Below are 26,507 nucleotides of genomic sequence, written 5' to 3' on the forward strand. Positions count from 1 at the left end.
AAAAGCACATTAAACTTCTTTTATTATAATTTCCCCTAATCATGTTTAAATAGTAAATGAACTCCAAGTTCCCCTGAACATTCCATATATGTAGACAGTTTAGAAGCATTGTATTTCTGCCAGATTTGATCATTTGATAATAATTTAATTTGAATGTGATTATTTGATTTAGAATTTGATAATATTTTGTTAACATTTGGGAACATAGCCTTCATAACATGCTCAGGGAGAAACTGAGAACTGATTATCATGATCATTTGGACTGGTTTGAAGCCTATCATGCAAACGTTTTTCTTAATTTGTAACTGTCAAGAAACAGTTCAGAAACAGTTCAGAAAAAGGGCTTAACATATTTATAAATGTCGTTATCAAGATGTCACCTCCCCTTCTCAAGGCCCAACACATTAATTATATTCTTACTGCACACAGGCTATTTGCCCTTTCACAATTTAAAAAGCACTTTTGAATGTGAAACTGAACTTACATGTAATATAAAAGAAAAAAAAAACCTACCACAATACAGAGAGAATTTGTTTGTATTTAACAATGAGAAAACAGTTAGTACTAAATCAGCAGGCCAAAAGCTTGGGCCAAGCAAACTGGTAATAGGTTACACATTATTCATTCAATCATCTTCAGTAAGTGGGCACCATGCACACACACATCACACCTATGGGCAATTTGGCATAGCCATTCGGCATTTTTTGTTCAGTGGGAGGAAACCAGAGGACACCCACTCAAAGACAGGGAGAACATGCACAGAAACTCTACACAGACAGTAACTTGAGCTCAGGATTAAACAGGGATCCTGGAGCTATGAGGTGGCAACTCTACCCAATGCACCACTGAGTTGCCTGGTTTAGGACATTAGATTCTGTTCATTAAGCATCAAAATATGAATAATAATTACTTTAAAACCAGGCATGTATAGATGTTCCTTTTTAGCCCACAATGCGGAGTGAGCTTTATTGTCCGTAGTGTATATAGGCCAAACATAGTTTAGAAAGTCCACCACACCCTGTCACAGACTCATTATGTTTGACAGAAGGTTTACAGAGTAGTACATATAAAATGGTTATACACAAATGGTCAGTAAATCTGCATAACTATAGTTTATTGTAATTGTCAGTATTCAAAGGCTAAATTGACATCACAGGATATGCACATTTATTACAGCCTTATAGAGCATTATAGAAAAGACTAGTCTTACAAAAAACACAAGATAGAATAAACATATTTATAAATACAATATTAGCAATATGACATATTGAAACATTTTTAATACTTAATGTCTGCTTGGAATATTTCTGTAACCGAATATAGGGGAATCCAATTTTAGATTTTTGCCCAGACCAAGTCCTGGGGTTTCAGTTTTAGAGATGGAGCTTTAAGACGTACTGTTTTAGACTCACACAAAGAACTTACAGCAGGGTATATGCTCATAAATAACATCTTTGCCATTGTATCCTCTGATTGCCGCCACAGCTTCCTTAAATCAACACTTACAAAGTTGTTTGTCTTTTTCATGTTGCATGACAAGCTAGATTAAATGAATACCTCTCTCACAACTAATCTTCTGGATGTGACAGACACAAGTGTGCCAGCTTGCTGCATTGTGTCGCAATATGTCAATGCATACTACAGCTGACTTTTACAGTACTCACCAAATTGCATGAGTTTACAAAGGGATGCATATAGTTATATAACATACTATGAAAACCATAAATACTGTGAACATGGATCTTTATAACAGATTAGATAATATGATTAAAAGCTAAATCTAAGTATAATGATACCTGCAATACATCATTTGTCCACATGAATTAAAAAACAGCATGATAATTGGATATCTCTTCAGAATCTTAAGTTTAAGAAATCAAGCCAATCCCTTATGTTAGGTGCTTTAAAATATAACTCGAAGCTCTTTAAAAGCTTCAATCACTAGACCACTTAGTAAAATACCAAAATAGTAAAATCATCATTCTCATTTGTGTTCCTGAGTCTCTCGTTCATGAGTGACCACCCAGAATCTCTTCTAGGTTTATGTCTTTCATCCAGTCATCATTGCCTGAACCTGACTTAAGCAGAGAATCGATGAAGTCCGAGTCTGCATTGATCCCTGGTACTGTATTATCCCCATCCTGCAGAAAATCAAACGTGAGACGGCCTGCGCGGTTGTTCTGATAGGCACCAGGGCTTTGCGCTGTGCCTCCGTATGTGCTCATGCACCCCTGCTGTGTGGGAGAGGATTGGTTTAGTCTGCTGATCCCAGGAAGTGGGGGTATACGTGGCTGGCTGGCTCTAGGAGCAGATCCTCTAATGCCAGGGTTTAAAGGGATCAGTCCAGAATGGGGCACTACCTGATTTGGTGGACCAATATGTCTTGGTGGGAAGTGAGCATCAGTTTGTGCACCCTGGGGTGGTACTGCGCCTGGAAGTCTCTTTACATCTAGTTGCTTTGTAACATTTTCCCAGCTCATGCCTGTCTCCCTGCTTCCAGTGGTAGTCATGCATCCCAGTCCTTGGCCAAGGATTGGATCTTGGCTTGTGCTGGTTCTTACATGCTGTGTGGTAGGGGCAATTCCCTGGAACTGTGGCTTGTTTTGATGCATCCCAATTTGCATCTGGCTGTTAGGCTGTTGGTGCAGTTGGCCTGCACAGTTCTGGACTTCCGAATGATCAGATCTACTGGGAAACATTCTGTCTGAGCTGGGTGTCATTTTGACTCCTTGGCCATTGGATATATGGCATGAGATGGACTGGATCTCCCTCTGGTCAGAGCTGTTACTGGTCATCGGGGATGATGTCAGACCTGGGCACAGAACAGCACATGAGGGAGTTTGGAATGAAAACTCAGTCAAGTCAAGTCATGTTGAGTCAAGTTAGAATGTGTACAAACATCACCATAGAAATGAACTGAAATAGACATTTAATAATGATATTAAGATTTATTTGAGGCATTACAAAGATTAGGTCATAAATTAATTAACACTCTGATGTTCATGTAGTGGCTGTGATGGAAAGAAGTCAGTTTCCTTTGTTTATATTAGGAGAAAATGCTGTAGTGGAATGTGTTTTTAGACTATGGCATTTCTTGAGTTCCCAGGAACCTTAACTTGGTCGACTAATAATGTATTTTTAAATAACAGAAGCTTATGCTTAGAATAATTTTCTACTGCATATACAAAAGCAGTTTTTATTATGCTTATCAAATCAACAAACAATGTCTCTGAAGTCTTAGGTTCAATAACTTGTGCTACAATACATGTAATTAGTCTAACAGATATAACAGATTAGCAAATGGTTTTGTATTAGAGAAAAGTTTGTATTAGAAAAAAGAAAATGGGTACCTGGGTAAAGGTTTGGATGCTGTGGTTGTTTGTAGTCAGGTGGAGGTCTTGTTAGATGCCTGTTAAACTGATCCTGTGGGTTGAATTTCTCCTGAAATGAAAGCAAAAATATTAACACAATAGCCAATAATAAATCTCTGGCTTTAAAATCTAAAGATCCAAACAGTCTTAATAATGAAATTTTACAAGACCCCCTCCCCCCTTTTTTTTTAATCTGGTAAAAGCTACAGTTTTGTCTGTTGTTGATAGTCTGTTGTTCATAGTTTATTAGGTATGCTCAAACTAAACTAAACTACAAACTAAAGAGAAGAAGGCGGGTTTTACAGCCTTATATCAGTAAACATAGTGTAAATTGTATCACACCTACTGTGTAGAGGATGACAGCAGAAAAAGATTGTGATGCAGAGTGTATTAGTTTTAATCTGTTACTCACTGTGTCGCTGGTGTGCTGCTGAGGTTGGCTTAGCTGTCTCTGTCCTTTGCCGTTGTTTATCTGCTGACTGCTTGGTGCAGACGGATGCTGGGTCACCAGACAGCCGTTTGCTGAGAAACGTGGCCCTGGTGCCAATCCCTATGACCAGATGAGTAAGACATAGACATTGTTTAGTCATAAAACAAATGTTTCCTACAAAATAAGTGCTGAATTAGTCATGATCTTACAATTAAATGTGCAAATATACAGTAATACTGCAAGTTCTGCATTACACTTTACACTATATACGGTAAGATTTATCACTTCAGTGGACATATGCTTTGTTGGAATCAACTTTATTGGGCCGTGTGAGTGTGTGGTTAGTCCACTAGATGGCATACTTTATCAATTATTTTGATGCTCTAGAGCGTGTAGCTTCGGGTTACATGCAGTACATGGTGTCATCCAATTCCCACAGCTTTTTATGCTGTTTTTTTCTTTTCTTTTTTTTTTTTCCTAATGCACATTAAAAGAAAAAAGGTCCAATACATGTCATGGCTGACAAATAGTCATTTGGTTTACTTCTAAGTACATGTAAGAATTTTGCTGAAATGTTGACATTTCAGTGTATTACTACACATGACTCTTGTCTTAAAGATCCTTTTTTATTTTGCAGAAATATGCACTTAAACCAGACAAGGTGTGCGGATGATCAAAACTTTCTCCTGGGATAGATTTTATTCCTGGGGACATGATATATTCTAATGATATATACAGACTGGTAAAAAAATTAAAAGAAAAAAAAACCAACATAGTAAAGTGTTGGACTAACACGAGCCACCAGAACAGCCTCACTGTGTCTTGGCATATATCCTACAAATCTGTGTAACTCCACTGGACAGATGAACACCATTCTTCCAAAAGATATTCCCTCATCTTGTGTTTTGATGATGGTGGTGGAAAGCACTGTCTTAACATGTCGCTCCAAAATCTCTCATAAGTTTTCATCTGGGTTGAGATCTGGTGACTGTGACGACCATTGTATATGATTTACATCATTTTCATCAAACCATTCAGTGAGTCCTCTTGTCCTCTGTGTGGGAGTGGCGTCATCGTGAAAGAGACCACTTCCATCAGGACAGAAATGCCTCTCACAGCATAACAGAGCCACCAGTTTTTCCTTTAATTTGTCACCCGACTGCATCATTTCAGTAAATATTGTCAAAGCCAGTTCCCTGGGAAAGAAATCTTGGCAAAAGACCATCTTGTGAAAGATGGCCATGCCAATATGATGAAACTCTGGCCTGTTGGTAGATCACTTTAATGTCTAAAGGCGGTATGACAAATAAGTAAATGTGGTGATCTTTTTACTAAAGTGTAACAGTGCTTGATTTGTAGCACATTAATAAATACTTAAAATAATTCCTGTGATGAAAATTCATAAATGACAGACTACTTTTTGCCTAGACTACATAAGTGAAAAAAAAAACATTTTATTTGCTTAAAGTGCAGAGAAACCATTTAATATGTGCATATTTTGCAGAAAATGGTCCCCTTTCACTATTTGGAGGTCTACGATCTTCCAATTTTCTCCTCGCCCGTTACTGATATTGCCCCTGAACCTGCTTTGAATACCAATTCTCCTCACCAAATGCAGCTCGATCCCCTATCACCTCTTTCCTCAAACAGATCAGATATGCGACCATGAACACATCAGTTCCTCTCTAGAAAACAACACCATCAGGCCAGCAATCTGTTACAAACCCTGCCTTTGAAGTTTCATTGCAATAGCAAGGTGGCTCAAATCAGTTATAAAGGTAAGGAAATAAAAAGTCTGTTTTAGGCCCTGGGCAGGTGTTATTGAGCTTGTTTGGGCAACCATAACACGGCACACAACTCAGTTATACTCGTTAAATTAAATAGAGCATATTTATGAGTCAATAACTAATTGGAGACATAAGGTGCTCTAGGTATTCAAAAGAGCTTCCTGTGACTACATCATGTTTATGAAAAAAGAAAGCTTCAGGATTGTTTTAGGGTTCTTTTAGTTTTTCTTAGATCTTTGTCTATAAATCCTTTTTTTGGTGTCAGGTAGCAGTCTGTCATTCTGTATTATCTATCAGATAACAGTTTTACATAGTTTTTTTTAGAGTATAATCCTAGAACAATCTAAGCACTTCTTAAGCAAAATCAGAATATTAAATTGTCTGTGATATTAGACCCTAAAACAACAAGCTACGACACTACAAGTTACAAGCACACATGACTAGTAATATTTTTCAGGCAGTAAAGTCCTTACTGCAAGCATTTCCCAGAACAAACCCTGCTCAAATATGTTATCCCATTCACTCAAACACACACAGTGTACACACTGTCAGTCACTGTGTTGACATGAAACATTTCTCAGGGCAAAAAAGGATTCAACAGCAGCGTAGCGAAAGGCCATTGCTTTGAGAACTGACGTCTAAATGAGAAGCCATCTCCGAAAACCCACACTGGAGGTCTTTTAACAAAAGCACTGAAAAGAACCTTGTGTGTTATGGGAGGAATTCCCTGCTTCAACAAGCCATGGAAAAGGGGATTTGAGGAAAAGTACACTTTGCACGAGGTCCTTTTCAGGGGCAGCCCTATCTGCAGTGGCACAGGCCGTGCCTCAGAGGCGCTGAGGAGGAACTTGCTAAGGTCCCATGCTGAGATGGATCAGCCCTGGGAAGTCCACTAATTAATTAGAGGGCAAATGAAGAGCATTGTTTCCCTGCTGCGAGTTCAGATGAACTTCTCCTACAACGTGACAATGGAGATTATTTTTTCACTGAAATATGCACATGGTATTTTGCAGGTCATCGTTTTTAATAAGACTACTTGAAGTATCAAGTTTTTGACATCTAACACACATCATATTTTAAACAACCTCCTAGCCTTCCATTAGTGATGTAAGCTCAAAGTCACACTTCCCAGAACTAGTCATTTTCCCACTTTTTAGTACAAGCAAGTAAGATGTGAAAGTTCAATCCCTGCTTTGTATTACCTCCAATTAGGGGCATGGCAAGAAATCATGATCAATATGAACACGAGCCAAACTGCCTTCACGTTACATTCAAATTGCCTTTCAGTGGTCTGTGTTGTAAGGGTGGGAGGGACTGAGAGTTTCATTAGCGTGGACGGCTCTCTAATCCACTCTTTGTCATCCTGATGTGTCATGAAGCTGTTTTCCATCTCTGCTCCACTCTTCGCTCTTCAGTACATCGTTAAATGAATACCACATGTGGTTGCGGACTCCATAAAGGAGGGCTGTGATTTAGGCTCTCATTCTACCCGCATTACAAGCAGCTGACAGGGCTCCAGGCCTGAGCCTCGCTGCGCTCTCACAACACTTCCTGCAGTCTGAAGGCAGGAACGCCGTCCCCAGGGAGCAGCTCGGCATCTGGACTTGGCCCCGGATCGCTTTCCCAGGAAACAAGCACTCGCCTTGCAGTGCAGCTCCAACAACCTGGCACCCCCTCCTCTTTTTTCAATGAGATGGGAATCCAGCAAAAATGAAGGGGAAAAATATAGCATGATAAAGCAGAGTGGAAACTGTGGAAAGTGTACTGTGAAGAAAGAATATAAAATTCAGTGATGGGCTGATCTTATATGTAAATTTGCTTCATAAAACCACATTTTTTATTGAAACCAAATGTCAACATTTTGTGTTTTATGACTCTGGAAACTGAACTCCCATAAATGCCTCAAAGATGTTACAGATCCAGGCCAAAATTCAGAGCAAAATTGCTGAGGGAGGCTTTGTTTTTGTGAGTGAATTAAAAATGGAGAGAATGCTTGATCAGCACTGTTTCACTGACATTCTTTGTGAAAACAGTGCCTTTTCTCCTCTTAGAGGCAAGTGCCCATTTTGATAATTACAATCACTTAGTGTTTTCTGTTTTTTTTTTAAACTACTGACAAATAGATGTCATAATTCTACTTGTATATTAAATTTACTGTAAATTAATTTGCAAAGGCTGATATGGTTATGCCAAAAATGTTATAGCAAATAATTGACAAGCTCCTATATTTCAGGCTATAATCCATTAAAGTCTGCCACAGAAGCTCATGCAGGGCCAACTGTCTCACATCCAAACCAACTAGCACATGAATTACTCACTTGTGACTGATTGTGACCAATCAGCATAACACTTCAATCATAAACATGAGACATTTGGCTTTATAACATTTAATGTAAGCAGGACTATCCGTGTAACACAGCATATAAAAACTCCCTATGCGGAATTTCCCAAGCAGAGAATGAAGCATCTGGACACAAAGATTTCCATTAGATTTCCATCATAAGCTTGAACACCCTTGAAAATATGGATCCCAGTTTTGACGCACCCAAGCTGACGACTGATCAGCAGACTGTGAGAACAAGAAAATGAAAAACAGAGCTCATATCTTGATCTTTTCACAGGAATTTTGCAAGCTGCTCCTGGTGGGAGGAAGTTCAGCTCTGCTCATGAGGGTTCCAGAGGGACTGTGGCACCATTTCGGGACCTTTATTTCCATGGCATTACTAATTCAGTTGACTGTGGGAAGACTCTGAGCACTCCCATTTTTCTCCCCTGTTGTAGCAGAAGCTGTGCCTTTGTTTCCATTTCAGCAGTGTGTTTAACCCCATCAGTGCTGCCATCAGCAGTATTTCCCTCAGTGAAAGGAATGACAGGGTGGAAATGTTTAGGACTTTCTTAACTTCCAGGAAGAAAAATCTAAAACATCAACCTTAATTAACCATGCAAGTTATGCGTGTATCTCATATATGCATTATATGTTCCATAATGCGCTCTCTGCATATAAATAACCCAGGAAATGTACAATGTACAGCTATTTAAGCCTAAAAACTAAATGTAGACACTACTGAAAAGAGTGCTTTTTTTATTCAGTTTACTGATTTTTTTTTTAACCATTTCTCTATTAGATGTATTAAATGTTAGCTGTTACAGAGCTACTTCTCATGACTTTGTGGTCTCTCATGAAGAAATATTTCCACATCTGGTTGTTCAACTTAGCTTTAAAATTTCTTTTGAAACCTTACTTCTTTTGTTCATTAGTTTTAATACTTGGTCGTAAACCCACTGGTGCATTTATAGTAGCTGTATTTCATGTATTTATTTTAATATAATTTTCCTGTCACAAATTGACATTTAAATTGCAAAACAAACATACACATAGTTGCTCAGCAATGAAACACTTCCAAACCCAACCTATATGAACGTAATTCCATGGAATACACTTAAAACTATTTGATGGTGAGGACTAGTGAATGCCTTTTGAGAATTTATCTTGTCCAGACTATCCACAATATCCTTTTAATCACCTGATAAATGTTACTGAAATGATGAATGTTAGACTTAACTGCAAGTAGGAGTCTTTTAATAAGACATTAGTGACCAACAATAATGGTAATCCTCCTCTGGAGATAAATGGTGCTTCAAAGGCATGGTAATCCACTGAGCAAAGGTCCAGAAACGTGAAGTCATGCCCCAGTGTCAAAACCAACCATGAAGGTTAGTGAGGCTTGCGACGATTGACAATAGTATTGTCGATAGATTCCAACTACTGCCTTTGATGGCTGACTTCGGAGCAGAGCAACAAAACATTTCACTGATGCAGCTTAGCTTCCCTAGTCTGTGCTTGCCAAGTAGATGAAGCCACTCGCAAAACATGAACAGGGGCTTAAAATAAAATATAAATAAAAATATGTTGTTTATCAGGGCCACTTCACTATACAAGAATCCTAGTTAGATTGTTAGGTTTATTTACCGTCCCGACTTCAGTTTTGCAAGTGTTATTGACCTTGGTAATGGGTAATTAATAAAAAATAAATATAAAAAATGTTAGCGACTAGCAGCTACAGCCACCTTGTAACCAGCGTCTGGTATTTTTTCACTGTAATGAAGTAATGTGTGCATGGCATGTGTTATGTATGTCTGGCCATGCCCCATTCTTTTCCTTCCTCAGTCTTGCTGCAGCCTACACCCCTCCAACGCCACAGGCAATACTATTATCGATTGGCAATAATTAGGAGGTGCAATAGTACAATGGCACATTGAATGCGATCTCACAAGCACAGGGTCAGCTGCACCATTCATTCATTCATAAAATGCTTTGTCCTGCTCAGGGCTGCAGTGGGCCTAGATGAGATGCTAGAGGAAACCCATGCAGACACGGGTAGAACATGCAAAATGACCACAGGTTGCCCCAACAGGGATTAAATATAACAGAATCAAGGATTTCTTCAACTAAGCTTTAATTTAATTCGTATAATTTGTATTGCATGGCTAAATTTTAAACATGACCATAAAATCTTGACCTAGGATTAATTCTGATTGTCATGATAGATTTGTTCAGTATCTACATTGTTTATTGCTTTTTTGAGGAAACAGAAGCATAAACTTTTTCCTGACATGCATCTAATATGTGACTAAAGTACCTCAAACACAAAATTAAAATCTCTAATTGAAATTTAAATGTGAATTTAAAGTAATGTAGCAGCAGGATAAAAGTTAATGCACATTTTGTGTACATTTTAATTGAAATGAATTCCTGATTATTGTAAACAAGGTCCAAAGTTTGCTGCAACTGGAATAATAGATAAACTATGATTTAATCCAGGTTAATCTCTGATTTAATCCAGGGTACTGCTCTCTTAGCATCCTTTATACTGAGAACCGTTTTGGAGATTGGGTTCTGAGGACCCATCTTGTGTGGTTCATTTTATCATTTCCCACAGAGCGAGGCAGGAGATGCTGTTTGCACGAAACTGAAAAGGGGGATGTTCTAAATCTCCCCAATCATAACAAATCAGTGGTTTAACCACGAGCACCAGGCTAAGCAGATTACTGTCATTTTCCACAACTTGTCCCTCACAGCTAACAAACTCCAATTAGCAAATCCCACTGTGCACATCTATGCCTTGGCGCTGAGCAACTGTGACAGGCGGAGAAATTAGAAGTCTTGCATGTTAATCCATCACAGTCTAGCGAGCCAGGACCCTCGTCAAATCGCTTTGAGGGGATATACATATTCAAGATGCCCTGCAACTGCTCACACACAAGAAACTGCGATTTATTGCGACAGGAGCAACAAACTAACAGCATAGTGAAGCCACTCATAGTTGCACGATGTAAAGAGAATAAACTGGCAGAGTGCAGGGTGAGCTTCATTGTCAATGCAAATCCAGAAAATAAAGAGAAAAAAAATTCTGCTTCCTTCCATAAATGCTACAAATAAACTGACTGGAGCAGATGGACCAGCACTTAGAATCATGAGGAAAAACTAATATGGATTTTGGGATTAGAAAGATATTCCCATGACAATATGCTGGCATCACTTCAAATAAAAGTAATACTGTTATACAATCCACAGTTAATGTTAGCATTTTAATCATGTTCGCTTATGTCCCTCTCATGAGACAATACAAAAATAATCATTCCAGTCTGAGGCAGCTTAAATACAAGACTCAACAAGTCTGATTCTCCTGATGTTGTGTTAAAATAATATGCTTGTCTACTCCCAGTTTAGTGTAACAATCATTATACAAATAAAAATAGATTCTCTGTTTCTGCTGTTTTGAATTTAGTGCTTGAAACATCAGCACAATGCAATGAGCTGAATATCCTACTTAGGATTTCTGAAAACGTTTTACAGTCATGCTTTAAATAAGTGTCCTACCTGTCTTTGTTGGTTCATTTTATAATTGATTCCAGGACCATGCTGGTTGAGAGGAGGCCTCAGGGGCTTCGGTTGTAGACATGATGATTGCATAGACAACTGGAACTGCGTGTTTTGACCTCCTGTAGACTGCTGCTGTGTAGTCTGTTTGCTCTGCGACCCCGCCATATGGGGCATTTGTTGGCCTGTGGTTGAAGTTGAAGCTTTAGGGGTGAAATGCAGCATCGGTTTATTGCTGAGAGCTTTCATGTCAGTGGGATGTGATGGGTTGTAACCACTGGGCTTAAAGAGGCAGTTGGGCATGCCTTTGGCCTGACCAGTGCCCTGAGAGCTAATTCTTGGTTGGCTTAGCAAACCAGTGCTGGACATTGTTTCCTGGCAAAAGGAACTGGGGTGGCCACTCATGGTGGAGGACCAGTTCCTCACTCCTCCAGCTTGGCTTTGTTGTTGGTGGTGGAGGAGAGAGTTGGGCTGCTGTTTGGGCTGCTGGTTTGCCGCCATTTGCTTTAGCTGCTCAGCATGTGACATCTCAGGCCAGGAAGGTAGTCCTCTTGAAGATGTTCCTGTGGTCTGTGGTACATGATTATTGGTCATTTGCCCAGGCCCAATGGGGGACGTTGACAAAGTAGTGTTGGCCATTGAGAAAGAAGGTCCAGCAGATGCTGGCCTGAGCTGTGGAGAGCTTCCTGGAGCTTGGCCAAAATCAGGTGAGTACTCTGTCTTGATTGGTTTATCTAAATGAGGGCAGGGATTGGCTGCACCAGCCGAGCTGGGTCGACCGAGATCCAAACCAAAGTCATCATCTTGTTTCAGCATTTTCTCCAGCTCCAGGTCATTGAGAGGTGGTACTGACTTGGTGAGCTCATCAAACAGATCCTGGAGTTCAGGGTCAATCTGTCCTCCACCCTCATCTTTAAAGTCAAACACCATCATTGCAGGATCTGTTGATGACTGGCTGCAGGTCTGAACATCGGTCGGTTCTTTTTTCACATCTCTGAGAGTCATGTTGAAAATATTGTTGCCTACACCTTGGCCCATCATGAAGGGATCTTTCCGCCGGGGAACGTGGCCCAGAGCTATAGATCCAGCTAAACTTTGAGGCTGCCCTGCATCCACTGAGCAAGCACCAGCATTAAGAGAGCCTGTCTCCATACGAAGACGCTTGAAGTCTGGCACTTGGCCCACACAGAAGTGGCCATTCTGCTTAGCAATGTATCCAGAAGGCTGCCCCTCAATCTTTCTTCTAAGTGACCCCTGGAGCTGTAAAGGCAAAGAATTAATTGTTAATTGGGAATTCTATTGAACAGAGCTTTAAAGTAATGCGTCTGTAGCAAAAAGTGTTTAAACATTTAGATTAAAGGAATGATTAGCAATTAAAATGAAATAGTGCAGCACATGAGAATTCTTCAGAAGCCTGTGGCCTTTCTCTCTACACTTAGTTCAAAATGAGCACATTTTCTGCTGCTGGTAGTGCACATAATGTAACAAGACCTTTTCTATCTAATTAATGAACTCTTATCAAAGCCCATTTTAATGTTAAAAACCAATTAAAATGTTGATGAAATTTCTAAATATTAGAATGAAAAAAGGTGTCTCAGGAACAAATTATCTTTATGTAAATTGACCCAATTTTGTAATCTACTGTGAGCCTTTCTGCCTTGTTAACTTGGCCATTTTGGATAAAAGCAAAAGCTCAGAATTGTTCATTTTCTCCTTTATGATTGCACTGAAAATTTCCCTTCAAGCCCAGGAAAATGGATAGCTGCTACAAAGTTAGATTAAAAAGAGAAACAGTACACTGGTACATTTGCTGTGAGATGAAGCAAGTGTTAGCCTACCTGTCTTTTTTACAAGAAGCCTGTGCTCACAGGTATAATTTACTGGCAAAAATATGCTGGAACAAATAAGGTTTAACAAAAACAAAAAATCTGATCTGAAACCCCTGCATTAACCGAGCAGTTAAATTTAGCCATCAGATATACAGAGCAGCTAGACAAAGAAAGCCTTTATCTGTTTGGCTCATTTGCATGAATTATATTTCCCACTGTTGGCTCACTGTAAAGATAGCAGCATTCTTCTTTGTGCGCAAGACTGTTCTCTTTGTCTCGCATGTCTTCATTTATGTAAATGAGACCAGAACAATGACTCATAAGTCCCTTTTAAGTCACTGTACGGAAGCATTTGCAATTGTAGTTGAGTACATAAGCACAGTAGCTTCTAGTGCAATCATTTCTCTAGGAATAAAAAACTGAAACAGCCAGTATTATGAAAATGCAAAATCATACAAATACAGACTGACATTATCAGCCTGGGACAGTTAGGCATAACATTAATATCAGTTCAGTGATGGGGTAAGCGTGGAGCAGTTCTCACTGTAGTGGCAAATGAGACTTTTTTTTTCCCCATCTGTTGGAAATATTACACATTTTCAGGGTGGTAAAGTGAATCATGCCTTCAGGGTTGGGAGTGAACATTTCTCTCTCTTGCTCTCTTTCTTTTGCACTCTCACTCTCTGTGTTTGCTTACCTATGCTGTTTCACTATGAATGAGATCAGTTCCTAACCACCCTCATACTGTCTGACTCATCATGTTAGGGATGACTAGTGCTCTGTTTTCGATGTGTTTCCTTGAACAGGTACAAATTCAAGCAAGAAATACAGACTTTGAATAAACCGTCCACTTTAAGAGGAATACCTTTACACCCTCTCATTTATGCAGTTATCTAATCAGCCAATCATGTGGTAGCTGAATGCATAAAATCATGCAGACACAGGTCAAAAGCTTCAGTTAATGTTCATCTCAAACAAAAAACAAAAATTTAAAAAAATGTGAGTGAGCGACAGTTCTGTGGCTGGAAACACCTTGTTGATAAGAGAGGTCAAAGGAAAATGGCCAGATGAGCACAGGCTCACCCAAACTGAAGTTTAAGATTAGAAACCTGGTCTTTTTCAAGTCTTCAACTGTCCAGATTTGGTGAGTCTGTGTCCATGATAGCCTCAGATTCTTCTTCTTGGCTGACAGGAATGGAACCTGATGTGGTCTTCTGCTGTTGTAGCCCACCTCAAGCTTTGATGTGTTGTGCATTCTGATATGCTTTTCTGCTCACCACAGTTGTAAAGAGTGCTTATTTACATAGTTACTATAGACTCCTGTCAGCTAAAACCAGTCTGGTAATTCTCCTCTAAAGTCTCTCATCAACAAAGTGTGCAGCCTGCAGACCCTCTGCTCATAGGATTGAAATACTCAAACCAGCCCATCTGGCACCAACAGCCTTGCCACGGTTAAAGTCACAGAGATCACACTTTTTCCCCTATTCTGATGTTTGACTTGACCTGCATGATTTTATGTAATGAACTGCTGCCACATGATTGGCTGATTAGATAACTCCATGAATGTGCAGGTGTACAGGTATTCCTATCAAAGTGGACGGCGAGTGTATTTAGGGTTCGTTTTGAAAGAATATATCGTGTGGATTCATTCATTCATTCATTCATTCATTCACTCCTATATGGAGGGCCACACATTGATGATTACAGTGATGAGGTCAATCTTTATAAATGTAAGGTGATTATGATGGTAAAAGACATTTCATAATGCAGCCACAGCATTCATATTCAGTTAAATACTACATTCTACAGGAAACATAAATGTCAGGAAACAAAAGTGTCTATGGTCTTTTTTAAAAATATTTTTTCTAGTAAAATATGTCACTTCAATCCATATTTTGAGATATAAGTAAATGAGAAATGCTTTATAAAGACTCATTTATAGAAACCAAAATATGATTTAAATTCAAGAACATTCCTGTCCTCAGAGTCTTTGTGGGCTTAAAATTGTGCTTCACATTCCCAGCTTCTGAGGCGAAACAAAGACACAAAGACACTAATGCTTAAAAAGACATTCCGTGTTGGGTTGGTGGATTCATGAGAAACACCCCAATGGCTTAAACACCACAACATAGTACCAGTGTCTGTCCTTCTCATACATTCCAAGTATCAGTGAAAACTCTGGAATGTACAGGGAGGCCTATTCAGAAGCAGAAATGACAGACACAGCTAATGCTATATCAATCGTACTCCACTGGTGTGCTAACCACATATGAAATAATTCCAGTGGGTTCATTTTGGCGGAGAGGTCGCGGAGAAACAGTGGCCTCTATTCATGGGAAATCCTCTTGACGGATCTACAAGTGAACTGAAAATAGATTTTCTGATTAAGGTTTAATGAGCTCAGAAGCGCAGGATCTCCCTCAAAGTGACTCCTGATGAAGAGAGTCCTATATGACTCTCAGTTCATATATCCTGCATACCAGCCTACTAAAAATGCCTATTTAGGATTTATTTCTAAATGCATATCTACTATTTAACAAAACATGATGTCCAATTTCAGGTGGCACAGTACTCTGGTTTCCTCCCACCTCCCAAAAACGTGTCAGTGGACTGGCTAGTCTAAACTGCTCCTAGGTGTGAATGTGTGTGTGAATGTGTGTGTGATGCCCCGTGACGGATTGGCATCTCATCCAGGGTGTATTCCCACCTTGTGCCCAGTGGTAAAGGGACAGGCTCCAAATTCACCGCAACCCTAGGCAGGAAAAAGTGGTTACTGAGGATGAATAAATGACGGATGTACTGTATAATTTCAACTAAATAGATCGTGGCCTGAAGTTAAGTGCTTCATAATGTAAATGACAAATTAAAGGAAACGTAAAGTGTCTATGTAAGGTGTTGGGCCACCACAAGTCTCCAGGACAGCTTCAGTGCACTCCGAACACCATTCTTCCAAAAGATATTCCCTCAATTGGTGATGGACAGCTCTGTCTAACATGTCGGTCCAAAATGTTTGGAGTGACTGTACTATAACTCCGTTTTCTATTTATATGATCATTGCTCAAAAGCAAAATTAAGGCTTAAGATCAAGGCATTATATATTCTTAGTATTTGGTATAACAGTTAGAATGAATGTATCATCATCATGAGGTATCATCTCCTCACATTCTCTTTGAAAACAGAAGTGGCTCAGCACAGGGACACAATGATATTTAATTAGATTTAATCTATAGATTTTAGGTATTTATATTAGTTTGTTCTATTTTGATTATATTAATTATATGGTATTCCATGCATAATGATGTGTCCACTGTCAAGATTCACATTTAATTGTTAAAATAATTGAATGGAAAATTAATGAAAAGTATTGAATTGTATCTATTTAGTTAGTCTTTGGGTGAAATAGCTTATTTATTTTGAAGTGCGGGCGACATTAATAGTGCACATCCACAAAACCTCTTGCATCTCAACAAAAATAGAGACCTGTAGTTCCAGTCTACATGACATGAGTAGTTAATGATTTGTTGACCGTGAGAGATGTAAAGCCCTTCCCTTTACCCTATTAGAACATCAAAGGTCCCGTCTTCATCAGGAAATTTGTAATGACCTATGCAGCTCTGCTTCAGATCATGAGATGCCAAAAGGCATGTGCCAAGTTCAATCATGTAAGTGCAGGCACATGCATGCTATGTGCAAAAGTGTTGAGGGAAACAGAATTGAAAAAAGGAGGGTGTGGTGATTTATTATGGTCTTTTTTTCAGCCAGTTCCATTGCTTGTCTCGTAGATTTAAAAAGCTTCCCTAAGCACAATAACTAAGCTTGAGGAAGTGCCAAGTAGACTGAGGTGCCAGCATCCCTCCTTGAAATAATGCTTTACTCTGTGAAAGCACAGCAAATTGGGGAAGACAGACTATTCACCAGAAATTAGTAGTTTAATCAAGCGTTTGCAGTGCAGTAAAAAGCAGCAGAAATAGTCCATCTGTGTCCTAACAGCATTTTATGCACTTCTGAAACCACTATGTAAGGAATAAAACACAACAGGGTATGTTAATTGTTATATGAGAATACCACCCTGAAGTTTATTATTTTCTTATAACAGCACATCCTGAAATATTTTATTACTCTTATACCACAGAAATTTGCCAACAATTGTAACTTTTAATTTATTAATAGAGGTTGTGCTTAAATAACACATAATAACACTTAAATAAGACACATTGTGTCTTCTAACCATTTATGATTAATTTAGTCTGACCTTTTTGTACAAAGCAGTTAACATGGTCAATATCACACATTTGCTTGTGATTAAATAGGGACCTAGGAATAGTGCAGAATTCTGAATATTAAATATTCAAGATATTGAACATTTACTCTCTGTTTTAAATATGTCAAAATTCTAAAACCTTCTGTTCATTTCCAATTTTAAATGAAAATTAAAAATCCCAGATTTTCAATGTGGTCTCAGACTTTTGGACCCCACTGTATGTTTGTGCTTAATGCTGGTGTAATCATCAAATTTTCACACTGCAGTGTTTAAATCTGCTTCTCAAAGTTCTTAACTTACTTTTTCACAAAAATACCAAATCCTTTCTTCCCTCTTTTCATAGACCTCCAATTTGCTTTTCACCTTGCTCAAACCTCGCTCTCTAATATTCACTGCAAAATTGCCATATCACGTTCTCACATATCACGCAACAATTTTCACACCTATTGAGAAAGAACCCTAACTCTCTAACACCACTAAAATTTTTCTGCCATTATCTACAAAACAATGAATCATGGAATTTCTCCTAGCACAGATTTGGCACATCTCTAGGCCTCAACTTGGACATACTAGACACTATTCTTTCCCAAGACATTCCTGCTTGGGGCCCCTCTGCTACTCACAACAACACTCACAATAACAACATGTGATTATCCATCATAATATTTCTAAGGAAAAGGATATTATCATGTTATGAGTGTGTGCACATGTGCACATTCCCATGACTGCATTATATTCAGCTCAGCCCATAGGTCACTGTTTTAAACACTGAAACTATGTAGATGTCTTTGTTTGCCTTTGATTGTGCATGTGTATACATACTGTATGTGCTTGGATGTGTGCAGGTATACATGTGTGTAAAGGATTCTTGCTACATAGACTCCATTCAGAAATGTTGTAATCTGCTCCTGAAAGAATCAGAAGATTTCCTCTCTAAATCCACCCTCAAAGAAAAAAACAACGTGCCAAATAAAGAAATAAATACCACTATTGTGTTCCTACGGAGACATAATATTTGCACGGTTGCAGGGGTTGCTGAGTGCCATGAGGTGGAATTTCAATCGGATAGGAGTGAAAACCTAGAGCTTTCAGCCTCTAGACTCATGGACCTCACATCCACTCTCTGCTTTCTCCATGAGAACTAATTACATTCAGTCTCTGAATGGAGAGAGAGTGAGAGAGGGAGAGAGAGAGAGAGTGAAAGCACTTATCATACTCAGATAAACAGGATAAAACACATTATGCTGATGGCTTTTGTCCCCACACATGCTGATACAGTAAACATTGTTTTTTTCTTTGCTCACTTCCTTTCACTGAAATACAGACCCACATGGGTCCATATTTATATACACATTACCAAAAAAAAAAATTACTGTGCATAGAATAATTTAATTTAAACATTGCATTAAATATTCCATGCTTATAAAAGCATATATCTGAAAAAGAATACGATTTATTAAATAGATTAAAGCTAGTGTAAAAGCAATTTGTTTCGTATCTTCTTTAATGTGGTACATCCTGATAGTGATCACTAAAATAGACTGTCCAACTATCCGCGGCTTTGTAATCAGCAGCTATATTCAGTACGGTCCAGCTGTATTTACTAATCAGGAACTTTTTCCACCTGAATCAGGGTAGGTTAGCAATTAACATGAAGCAAAGCGCTTTATTGCTGACAACAGCTTACACAACAAAACAGAAAAGTGCACTGGAAAAGAAAGCAGACATTTTGTCCTCTCCAACTGTAACATTATAAACGCACACAACGTAATTGGCTAGCTAATGCTAGGTAGTGACTTTAGTCATGCTGCTATAATCTAACCAGGCCTGCTGGTTATCACTAGCTATGCTACCTACATAACTAGTTCAACCAGGTGTTGCATGTTGTTTGCTTATATTTATATCACAGCATGGTTGAATTCTCAATTCTGATTGGTCATAAGCTGTTATCTTCTATAAAAGCACGGCTTTGATAATAGTTTCGGCTGAAAGGGAGATGTTAATGCTTTCATTTTAATACAACTACATGTACAGGGACTTGTATACCTCTCCACATGATTAAACAACTGATTAAATAACGTCTAATTGTTGAAATTGTGACGTCTTTTATTTAGCGTTTTGGAAGGAGTCTGCAGTGTCAGTGTTTCCTAACAGTCAGAGGTAAAGTTGTTATTTTGCGTTTACCAACATTCTTGGTAACATGGCAAAACTTTTTGTCTTGTTTACATCAAGAGAGGAAAAAAAAGAGAAGCTGACAAGGGAACAACTGTTTACAACTGCTATAATGTAAGCGATAACAGGAACTAACTTGTTTCATGGATGTTTCACAACATTAAATGTAACTATAAATGAATGAGAAGTACAACAAATACAAAATTGTTACTGTTGTCAAGTTGCAGTGGTATAAATGGAAAAAAATACTTTTATACATGTTGTAACTGCCCTCTGCTCTGCTGCATCACACCACCCTGTTGTTGTTTTATTTTCCTATAACAGCACACCACACCCACATATTTTATTGCTTAAGTAATGTAGAAAAAGCACCGTTATCAGTGTAGATTTTTCATTCAGCCTACCAGCTGCACCCCATAAGTATAAGCATTGCCAAGTTCCTTGATCTGGAATCATGTGTGTAACTGCTTGAGTAGAACTTTGATCTGTTTTTGCAGGGTGCAAGATTGATGTGAGGTGGGCATCGCTGGTGGGAAGTTAAGGACATCATTTACAGCCGCTTTAAGATGACAATGACAATACATTTAATGTGACTAAAAAAAGGAAGCCCTGCCACCGTGTCCTCTAACTATCTATCACAGGGACAAATGTCAGGATATTGGTCCAGCCCTGATGAAAAACTGCACGATGAGTAAGTGGGCAGGTCTGACTGCATTCTCCTTGCTCAGGGTGTCTCAACCTGCCTTCATCTGGCCCTCAGGACCATTTTTCTCCATATCACACAAGTCCAGTGGGAACACTTTGCTTTCATTATTTTCATTTCACGCTCGTTTGCCCAAGTAAGTCCCTGGAGGTTAAAAGCTCAGTTTCTCATGGGTGTTATATGACCAGAAATATTTGGCAGAAAAAGGAATGATGGATGACATCATCTCTTCAAAAAAATTCATTTATTAGTATTATGACTACTATTTTAGTGTGTAATTTTATTCATGTGCATACAGAGAGTGTTTTATATAATCATATCACATATACCTATACTTTATGAACAGAAAACACACAATGTCTGCAGTTTTTGATGCAACCAAATGCCTTTAATCTTATACTTAAGTCTCATTTTCAGTTTTATTCTTCCAGGTGTCTCATGAACTAGGTTTTCCCTTACAATTTTTATTTAACTCGCCATGTTAGTCAGCGTGCACTGTAACATAAATGCACACAAGCAACATGTAGTAATGATTATTTTAATAATAATATTATTATAGTAATATTAGTATAGTAATAATAGTAATATTATTTTAATAATATGATATATCGTAATTTAAAGGTTTACATTATTCTTCCATGTAACATACTATTAGGTGTATTTATGCTGTTACTTTCCAACTGACCCATAGGTTGGATATGTACTGGATTATTAATCTGCATATACACATCTCATGACAGTAGAAATTTAGGTTTTGCATAACAGTAAACTGTGTCATTGTGAATGACTAACATATAATATATGCACATGTGGCCATAGTTAAGGATCCCTGTGTATACTTGGGTCAGTTTATACTGTCTCAGATAACTGTTGCAGTGATGAAGTGGTTGAAAGTCATTAATGTAATGATTTTCGTCATGATCCTTGAGGTTACTAGCTATTCATGCAGAATAACTAGCAGAACTCTGTGTATGATTCTGGAAATGAAACCCAACCAGGTCTGTAATGTAGATCATTTATTTAGCTATTGTCTGTCAGAAAGAGAAAAAAATCATGTGTAGGAGCTCCAGGTAAACTATTGTAGCCAACTGCAAGTAAGAAAGTATTTGTTCACACTGCACTGTTACCAAGACTTGAATAACCCAGTTTCCATGCTGCTTTCCAAGTGCATGCAACAAAGAAAACAACTGATTATGCATTTTCATTATTTTACCACACCTACACAATCAACCTACACAGACTCAAATCTAGGACATCTGTATAATTGAAAATATTAGTGACGCATAAACTCTCGGAGATATATAGTGCAAGTGTATCAGTAGTCTGTGTGTGCGTTTCTTCGGTTGTGCAGGAATTTCCTGTATGTGATGCACTTTTGAGCCTGCATGTGTACATGTGCATAAAAGCTATGGGCACTTTTTAATAAAAGCAATGAAGAGACACAAGGCAGGAGCGCAGTCACTATGATCCTCATCAGCACTTTTTCTCTCCCCTCTTTCTGGTTTCTTTCTTAGAAGCAGCTCCACAGGGGGCAGAAAGTGCAAGATGATGGGAGGAACAGAATAAAAAGATCGGCAACGTATAAAAACCAGAGAAGAGGGAAGAAGAGAAGCGAGGGAGCACACAGCTCCATCATGGGAGCCCTGAGGGGAATACGAGAGTGAGAAAGAGAGAACGAGAAAGCAAGAGGATCCAAGCAGCTCTTTGAAGATCCCAAGCATCCATTATGTTTAGTGTGGGATGTACATTATTACAGTGTAACTTCCTGCACCTCACTGCCACTCTCAGCGGAGAGATGAGCCTGCTCTTCACAATACCAAGCCTGTCTCTTACTGGACACTGTGTGCTAAGGCCTCCGAGTCTGAAAAACAGCTTAGCTGAACCTATTCACTGAGCTGGAAGCAAACAAGACCAGTGTGTGTGCTCTGAAAGAATGTGATCGCTTCAGGGGATGGTGTACAATGTCTGTTTTCAGTCACAATCCTAGGATAATTTAGCATTTTAGCATTTCACTTTTATCCTGCTTCTTTTTTTTCCCTGCATTAAAACCCTTAAACTCCCCAGGTGGGACCAGACTTACATCAGTTTCCTATTAGTTTCAGTGTTGTTGCTGAGTAATTCATAGTAGTCTCCAGATAATATGCTATAAAATAAATAACTGAAAATTAGCTGGGGGCTTAAGAGATAAAGCATTCCTGCATGTATTAAAATTACATGATTTTAAATGTTCGTAGATGACCAAAGCATAGATTTTATAGTGTAGAGGGTTTGAGAAAAATTTGTTTCATTTTTAGAAGTTACATTTTTAGACATAAAATAAAGTCTCCAATAAATTAATACACACACACATTATATATATATATATATATATATATATATATATATATATATATATATATATATATATATATATATATCATGAGGTATGAGGATGACATATTACCTGGTAATACTGGCTAAGCTAGGTGTGCTAATAGTGATAATGAATATGAAGTTGAAAGATGTGGCTATTGTTTAAAAAAAACAGTTGACATTATGTTAATACAAATCTACATCTGATAATGAAATCCCATTTTTACAAATGTATATGGAATGGCAACAAGACACAGAGGCATTTCTAATTTGTTATACATAATTATTAAATCTGCATATTTGTTTTTGTAGCTTCTTGTGCTTTAAACATGTATTTAAAAAACACTATTCTACACTTATTATTTACAAAGGTTTAAAATGACCACTTGTTTTAAAAACTAAATAAAATTATTGAATCCTTGGTGGGTTGGTCAGAATCATGTGTGTTGAAACAGAGGAAAAAAGCTGTGAACTGAATTGTTTCTCCAGAATATTTTACATAATTGTCTAATATATTAATCTGGTATGCGAGCCTGTGTACACATGTCCTGGCTTTGAGAAGTACACACAGAATGAGAGTGTATTACACCAAAGTAAAAAGACATAGGGTCCGATTGTATTTTTACTTGATATCTTTTTAATTATTAAGAAGAGCGGGATAAAAAGCAACACACTGAGGAAGACATGGATTCTGTATATTAATGAAGTGACTTATCAAATCAAAAAATTAGATCAATAATCTCTGAAGTAAAGACGAGCAAGGTAACTGACAGAAAGCTGAATAAAGGCCACACCTTATAACCTCGTTGAAGAGTTTATCCTCAGCATTGCACACAGTGCCAGCGTCTGAGCTATCCTGTGCACTATCCCACCCACACACACACACACACACACACACACACACACACACACGCACACTCCATGTAGGAGTCCATCAACCTAAACCTGACAAGCTGTCACACTGCATGTCCATCCCTGCATTTCTCTTCCAGCCTAGGAATATGACACTGCTGTCATCCTTAATTCAAATGTCACTTTCAACCAGAAAGACAGTCAAAGTGAAATCTGCCCTCGGCTCATCCAACAACACAGCACAACCGCTACAGAGGCTCACCTATCGCTTAGCCGAGCTGGAATTTTGACATAAAAGCTGTGCAGATGTAAATGTTACAATTGCTACAATGAGAATATAAAACAATTTTTTATGTACATTTATTTTTAATTTGTCTATATCTTACATTATGATTAGGATATTGTATTAAAATTTTCCATTAGGCCCCTCAGAATAAATTTTGCTGTTTGAATACGATCTAAAAAAAAAAAAAAACTATTTAATATTTCATCTGCATATTCAAAGACAGAATCTACCATTAAATATTCAGATCCCATGTTTTACTTTTTTTTAAAACCAAATGATAATTATTGCTTCATTTTGGAAAAGGATTTGTCATGTAAATACATATAATATATGGAATAGTTCATTTTCACTCTTTTCAACTGTTGTTTAATCTTCTATTTAAATATAATGTCTGTGTCTTAAGAGTAATATTACTCTAAGTAGTTAACAGTTTCTAATAGGCATTTATGGGACTCAAGCTGTTTTCTGTGTTCGAAATTTACTACATAGGTCCTACAGCACCGCTGGGTTATTATTCCTGTGTGAAGGCAAACTAAAGGTGGTGGATTTTTAAGTAGATCTCAGGTGTAAGAAATGTAAAAATCTAATTATGAATCAAATCTGATGAATCAAAACATTATTATTGGGATACACATATAAAAAACTTGAAACCTTAAAGTTTATGATAAAATTGTGATATTGTCAAACTCTATTTTCGTCAAACTACCAAGCCTTTAGTATTGCATGCATGTTATTCTAGTCTTGACCCTGTTTGTTTAGTTTGAGTTTGCTTTGCCTGTTCTAGCCCATATGTAGATCGCTTGAACCATTACATGTTCATGACTCCAGGTCTGTCTTTACCCTTTGAAATTGTCTGCTTTTCCATTTGCATCAATAAACCTGCACTTGCATCCGAACCCTTTGTGGTTTCATTTGGTTTTAGGAGATAATGAAAGCATAGTGTAGTGTTAGTGTAAAACGTTTCTTGTTCATTAGAAATACTGTTAACATTTTTCAGTTAAAAACAACAACAACAACAACATTTACGCCTATGTAAAGCTCCACTTATCATACATCATAATCTCTTCCAGCCTTTAGCATGGCTCGACCTGACCCACCATCCATGTAGATACAAGGAAGACATGCACCAAACCTTTTCTCTGTGCTCAAAGACCTACCTCTTCACCAAGCACTTAAATAAGCACTAAGTTATTTATTTACTTTTTTCTTGCTGTACTAATTCTCTCTAGCTTGATAGTACTCTTAGGCCCTGACCTTTTCGTACTAGCATGAGGATATATTTTTGATCGAGACGAAGCACTTCTGTAAGTCACTCTGGATAAGTGCATATGCAAAATTCTGTAAATGGAAATGTTTTGTGCACTGATGCAAAACCTTTCAAGAGAAAATTGCGGTGCACTCAAGAATAATTTTCCCCCAACGTAATTAAGAATTAACAGTCTCTTATTTCTCAGTCACTTTACTCTGAGATGTATTGATATAATAGCAATTACAGCTCTGTCTCATCACAGTAGTTCGAGTTTTCAAAGAGCAAAGACACTAACATGGAAAAACTGCAATAATTTGCTCCACTGGCCTCTAAATGCTCAATATTTTGGCAAGCTAGTAGACAGTACATTCACAGACAAAAGCCCCTTAGTATCTCTTGTACAATGTCTGCTACAAAAGCACAGTGTTCTCTGGGTTTAGTGGCAGTTTCTGCTCTCGTGTGCTGCACCGGTGTTTCGTTTCATTGTTGTCTCCATTTTCTGATAGCTGTCTTGGTCTAGCTCTCTCTGTGTTTCTATGTATTTTTCTTTCTCTCTCCATTTCTCTCTTGTTTAATTTCTCTCCCTCACCCTGCAACGTGTGCATGGATTTGTTGAAAAGTAAGGAGAGAAAAAGAGGAAGGATAAAAAAAAAAAAAAGAAGACGAAATACCTCCCACATGTTCCTGATCAGACACAAACTTGCAGAGTGCTGATCAGGTTTTATTAGAGTTATTTTCCTAAAGATGTCTCATCAGCGTTGAGAGCAGGATCTAATCCCTTCCTCTTTATCTCAATCAGACCACATGCTGCTCTGGCAAATGTGTGAAAATGAAATCAAATATGGGCTTACTAAAGCTCTATGTGAGAGTCTGAGTGACTGTGGATAGTAGGTGAGTGTGTGTATGAGCTCGTATGTGTGTGTCCCTTACCGAGCCAGAAAAACAGGAGTTTTTTTAGTTGAGACAGCTTCAGTGCATATGTGTGTGTGTGAGGGGTAATGCAAATCATATTTTTAACAGCATGATGACAACAAAGAGTGTAGCTGATTAGTGAATTAAACCGGGACTCTTTCCATGTGAGAAACCAGCAGGGGTCTCTGTGCCCAGAGGGGAGAAACCATCTCACAACACTGAGAACTTACTGTTTACTACAAGTCACTGATACTAAGGATGATTACAGCTTCTGGTTATAACCACAAGGAATGAGAATTATACCCAAGCCCTAATTATTTTTTTTTACCAGTTTTGTACTAGAATTGTTTTGAAAAACAGAATTCTAGGGTAATACAGACATCATGACTTTGATAAAGGTTTTAACCTGCAATACAAAAAAA

General features: G+C 38.1%; 1 protein-coding gene across 2 annotated transcripts in view; it reads right to left on the reverse strand.

Moving 5' to 3' along the window:
* Positions 1–1,097: 1,097 nt before the first annotated feature.
* The window catches only part of zmp:0000001236 (mastermind-like protein 2), a 48,929-nt gene continuing 23,519 nt past the window's right edge, over positions 1,098–26,507 (reverse strand). For both annotated transcript variants that reach the window (XM_026934882.3, XM_053239664.1), the window contains exons 2-5: positions 11,470–12,729; positions 3,784–3,921; positions 3,351–3,441; positions 1,098–2,812 (exon numbers count right to left, since the gene is read on the reverse strand). In XM_026934882.3, coding sequence (XP_026790683.1) covers positions 2,010–2,812; positions 3,351–3,441; positions 3,784–3,921; positions 11,470–12,729 — 2,292 coding nt within the window. In that variant the 3' untranslated portion in view covers positions 1,098–2,009. The remainder of the gene's footprint in view (positions 2,813–3,350; positions 3,442–3,783; positions 3,922–11,469; positions 12,730–26,507) is intronic.

Source organism: Pangasianodon hypophthalmus, chromosome 14, assembly GCF_027358585.1.
Source record: "Pangasianodon hypophthalmus isolate fPanHyp1 chromosome 14, fPanHyp1.pri, whole genome shotgun sequence".
Lineage (NCBI taxonomy): Eukaryota > Metazoa > Chordata > Actinopteri > Siluriformes > Pangasiidae > Pangasianodon > Pangasianodon hypophthalmus.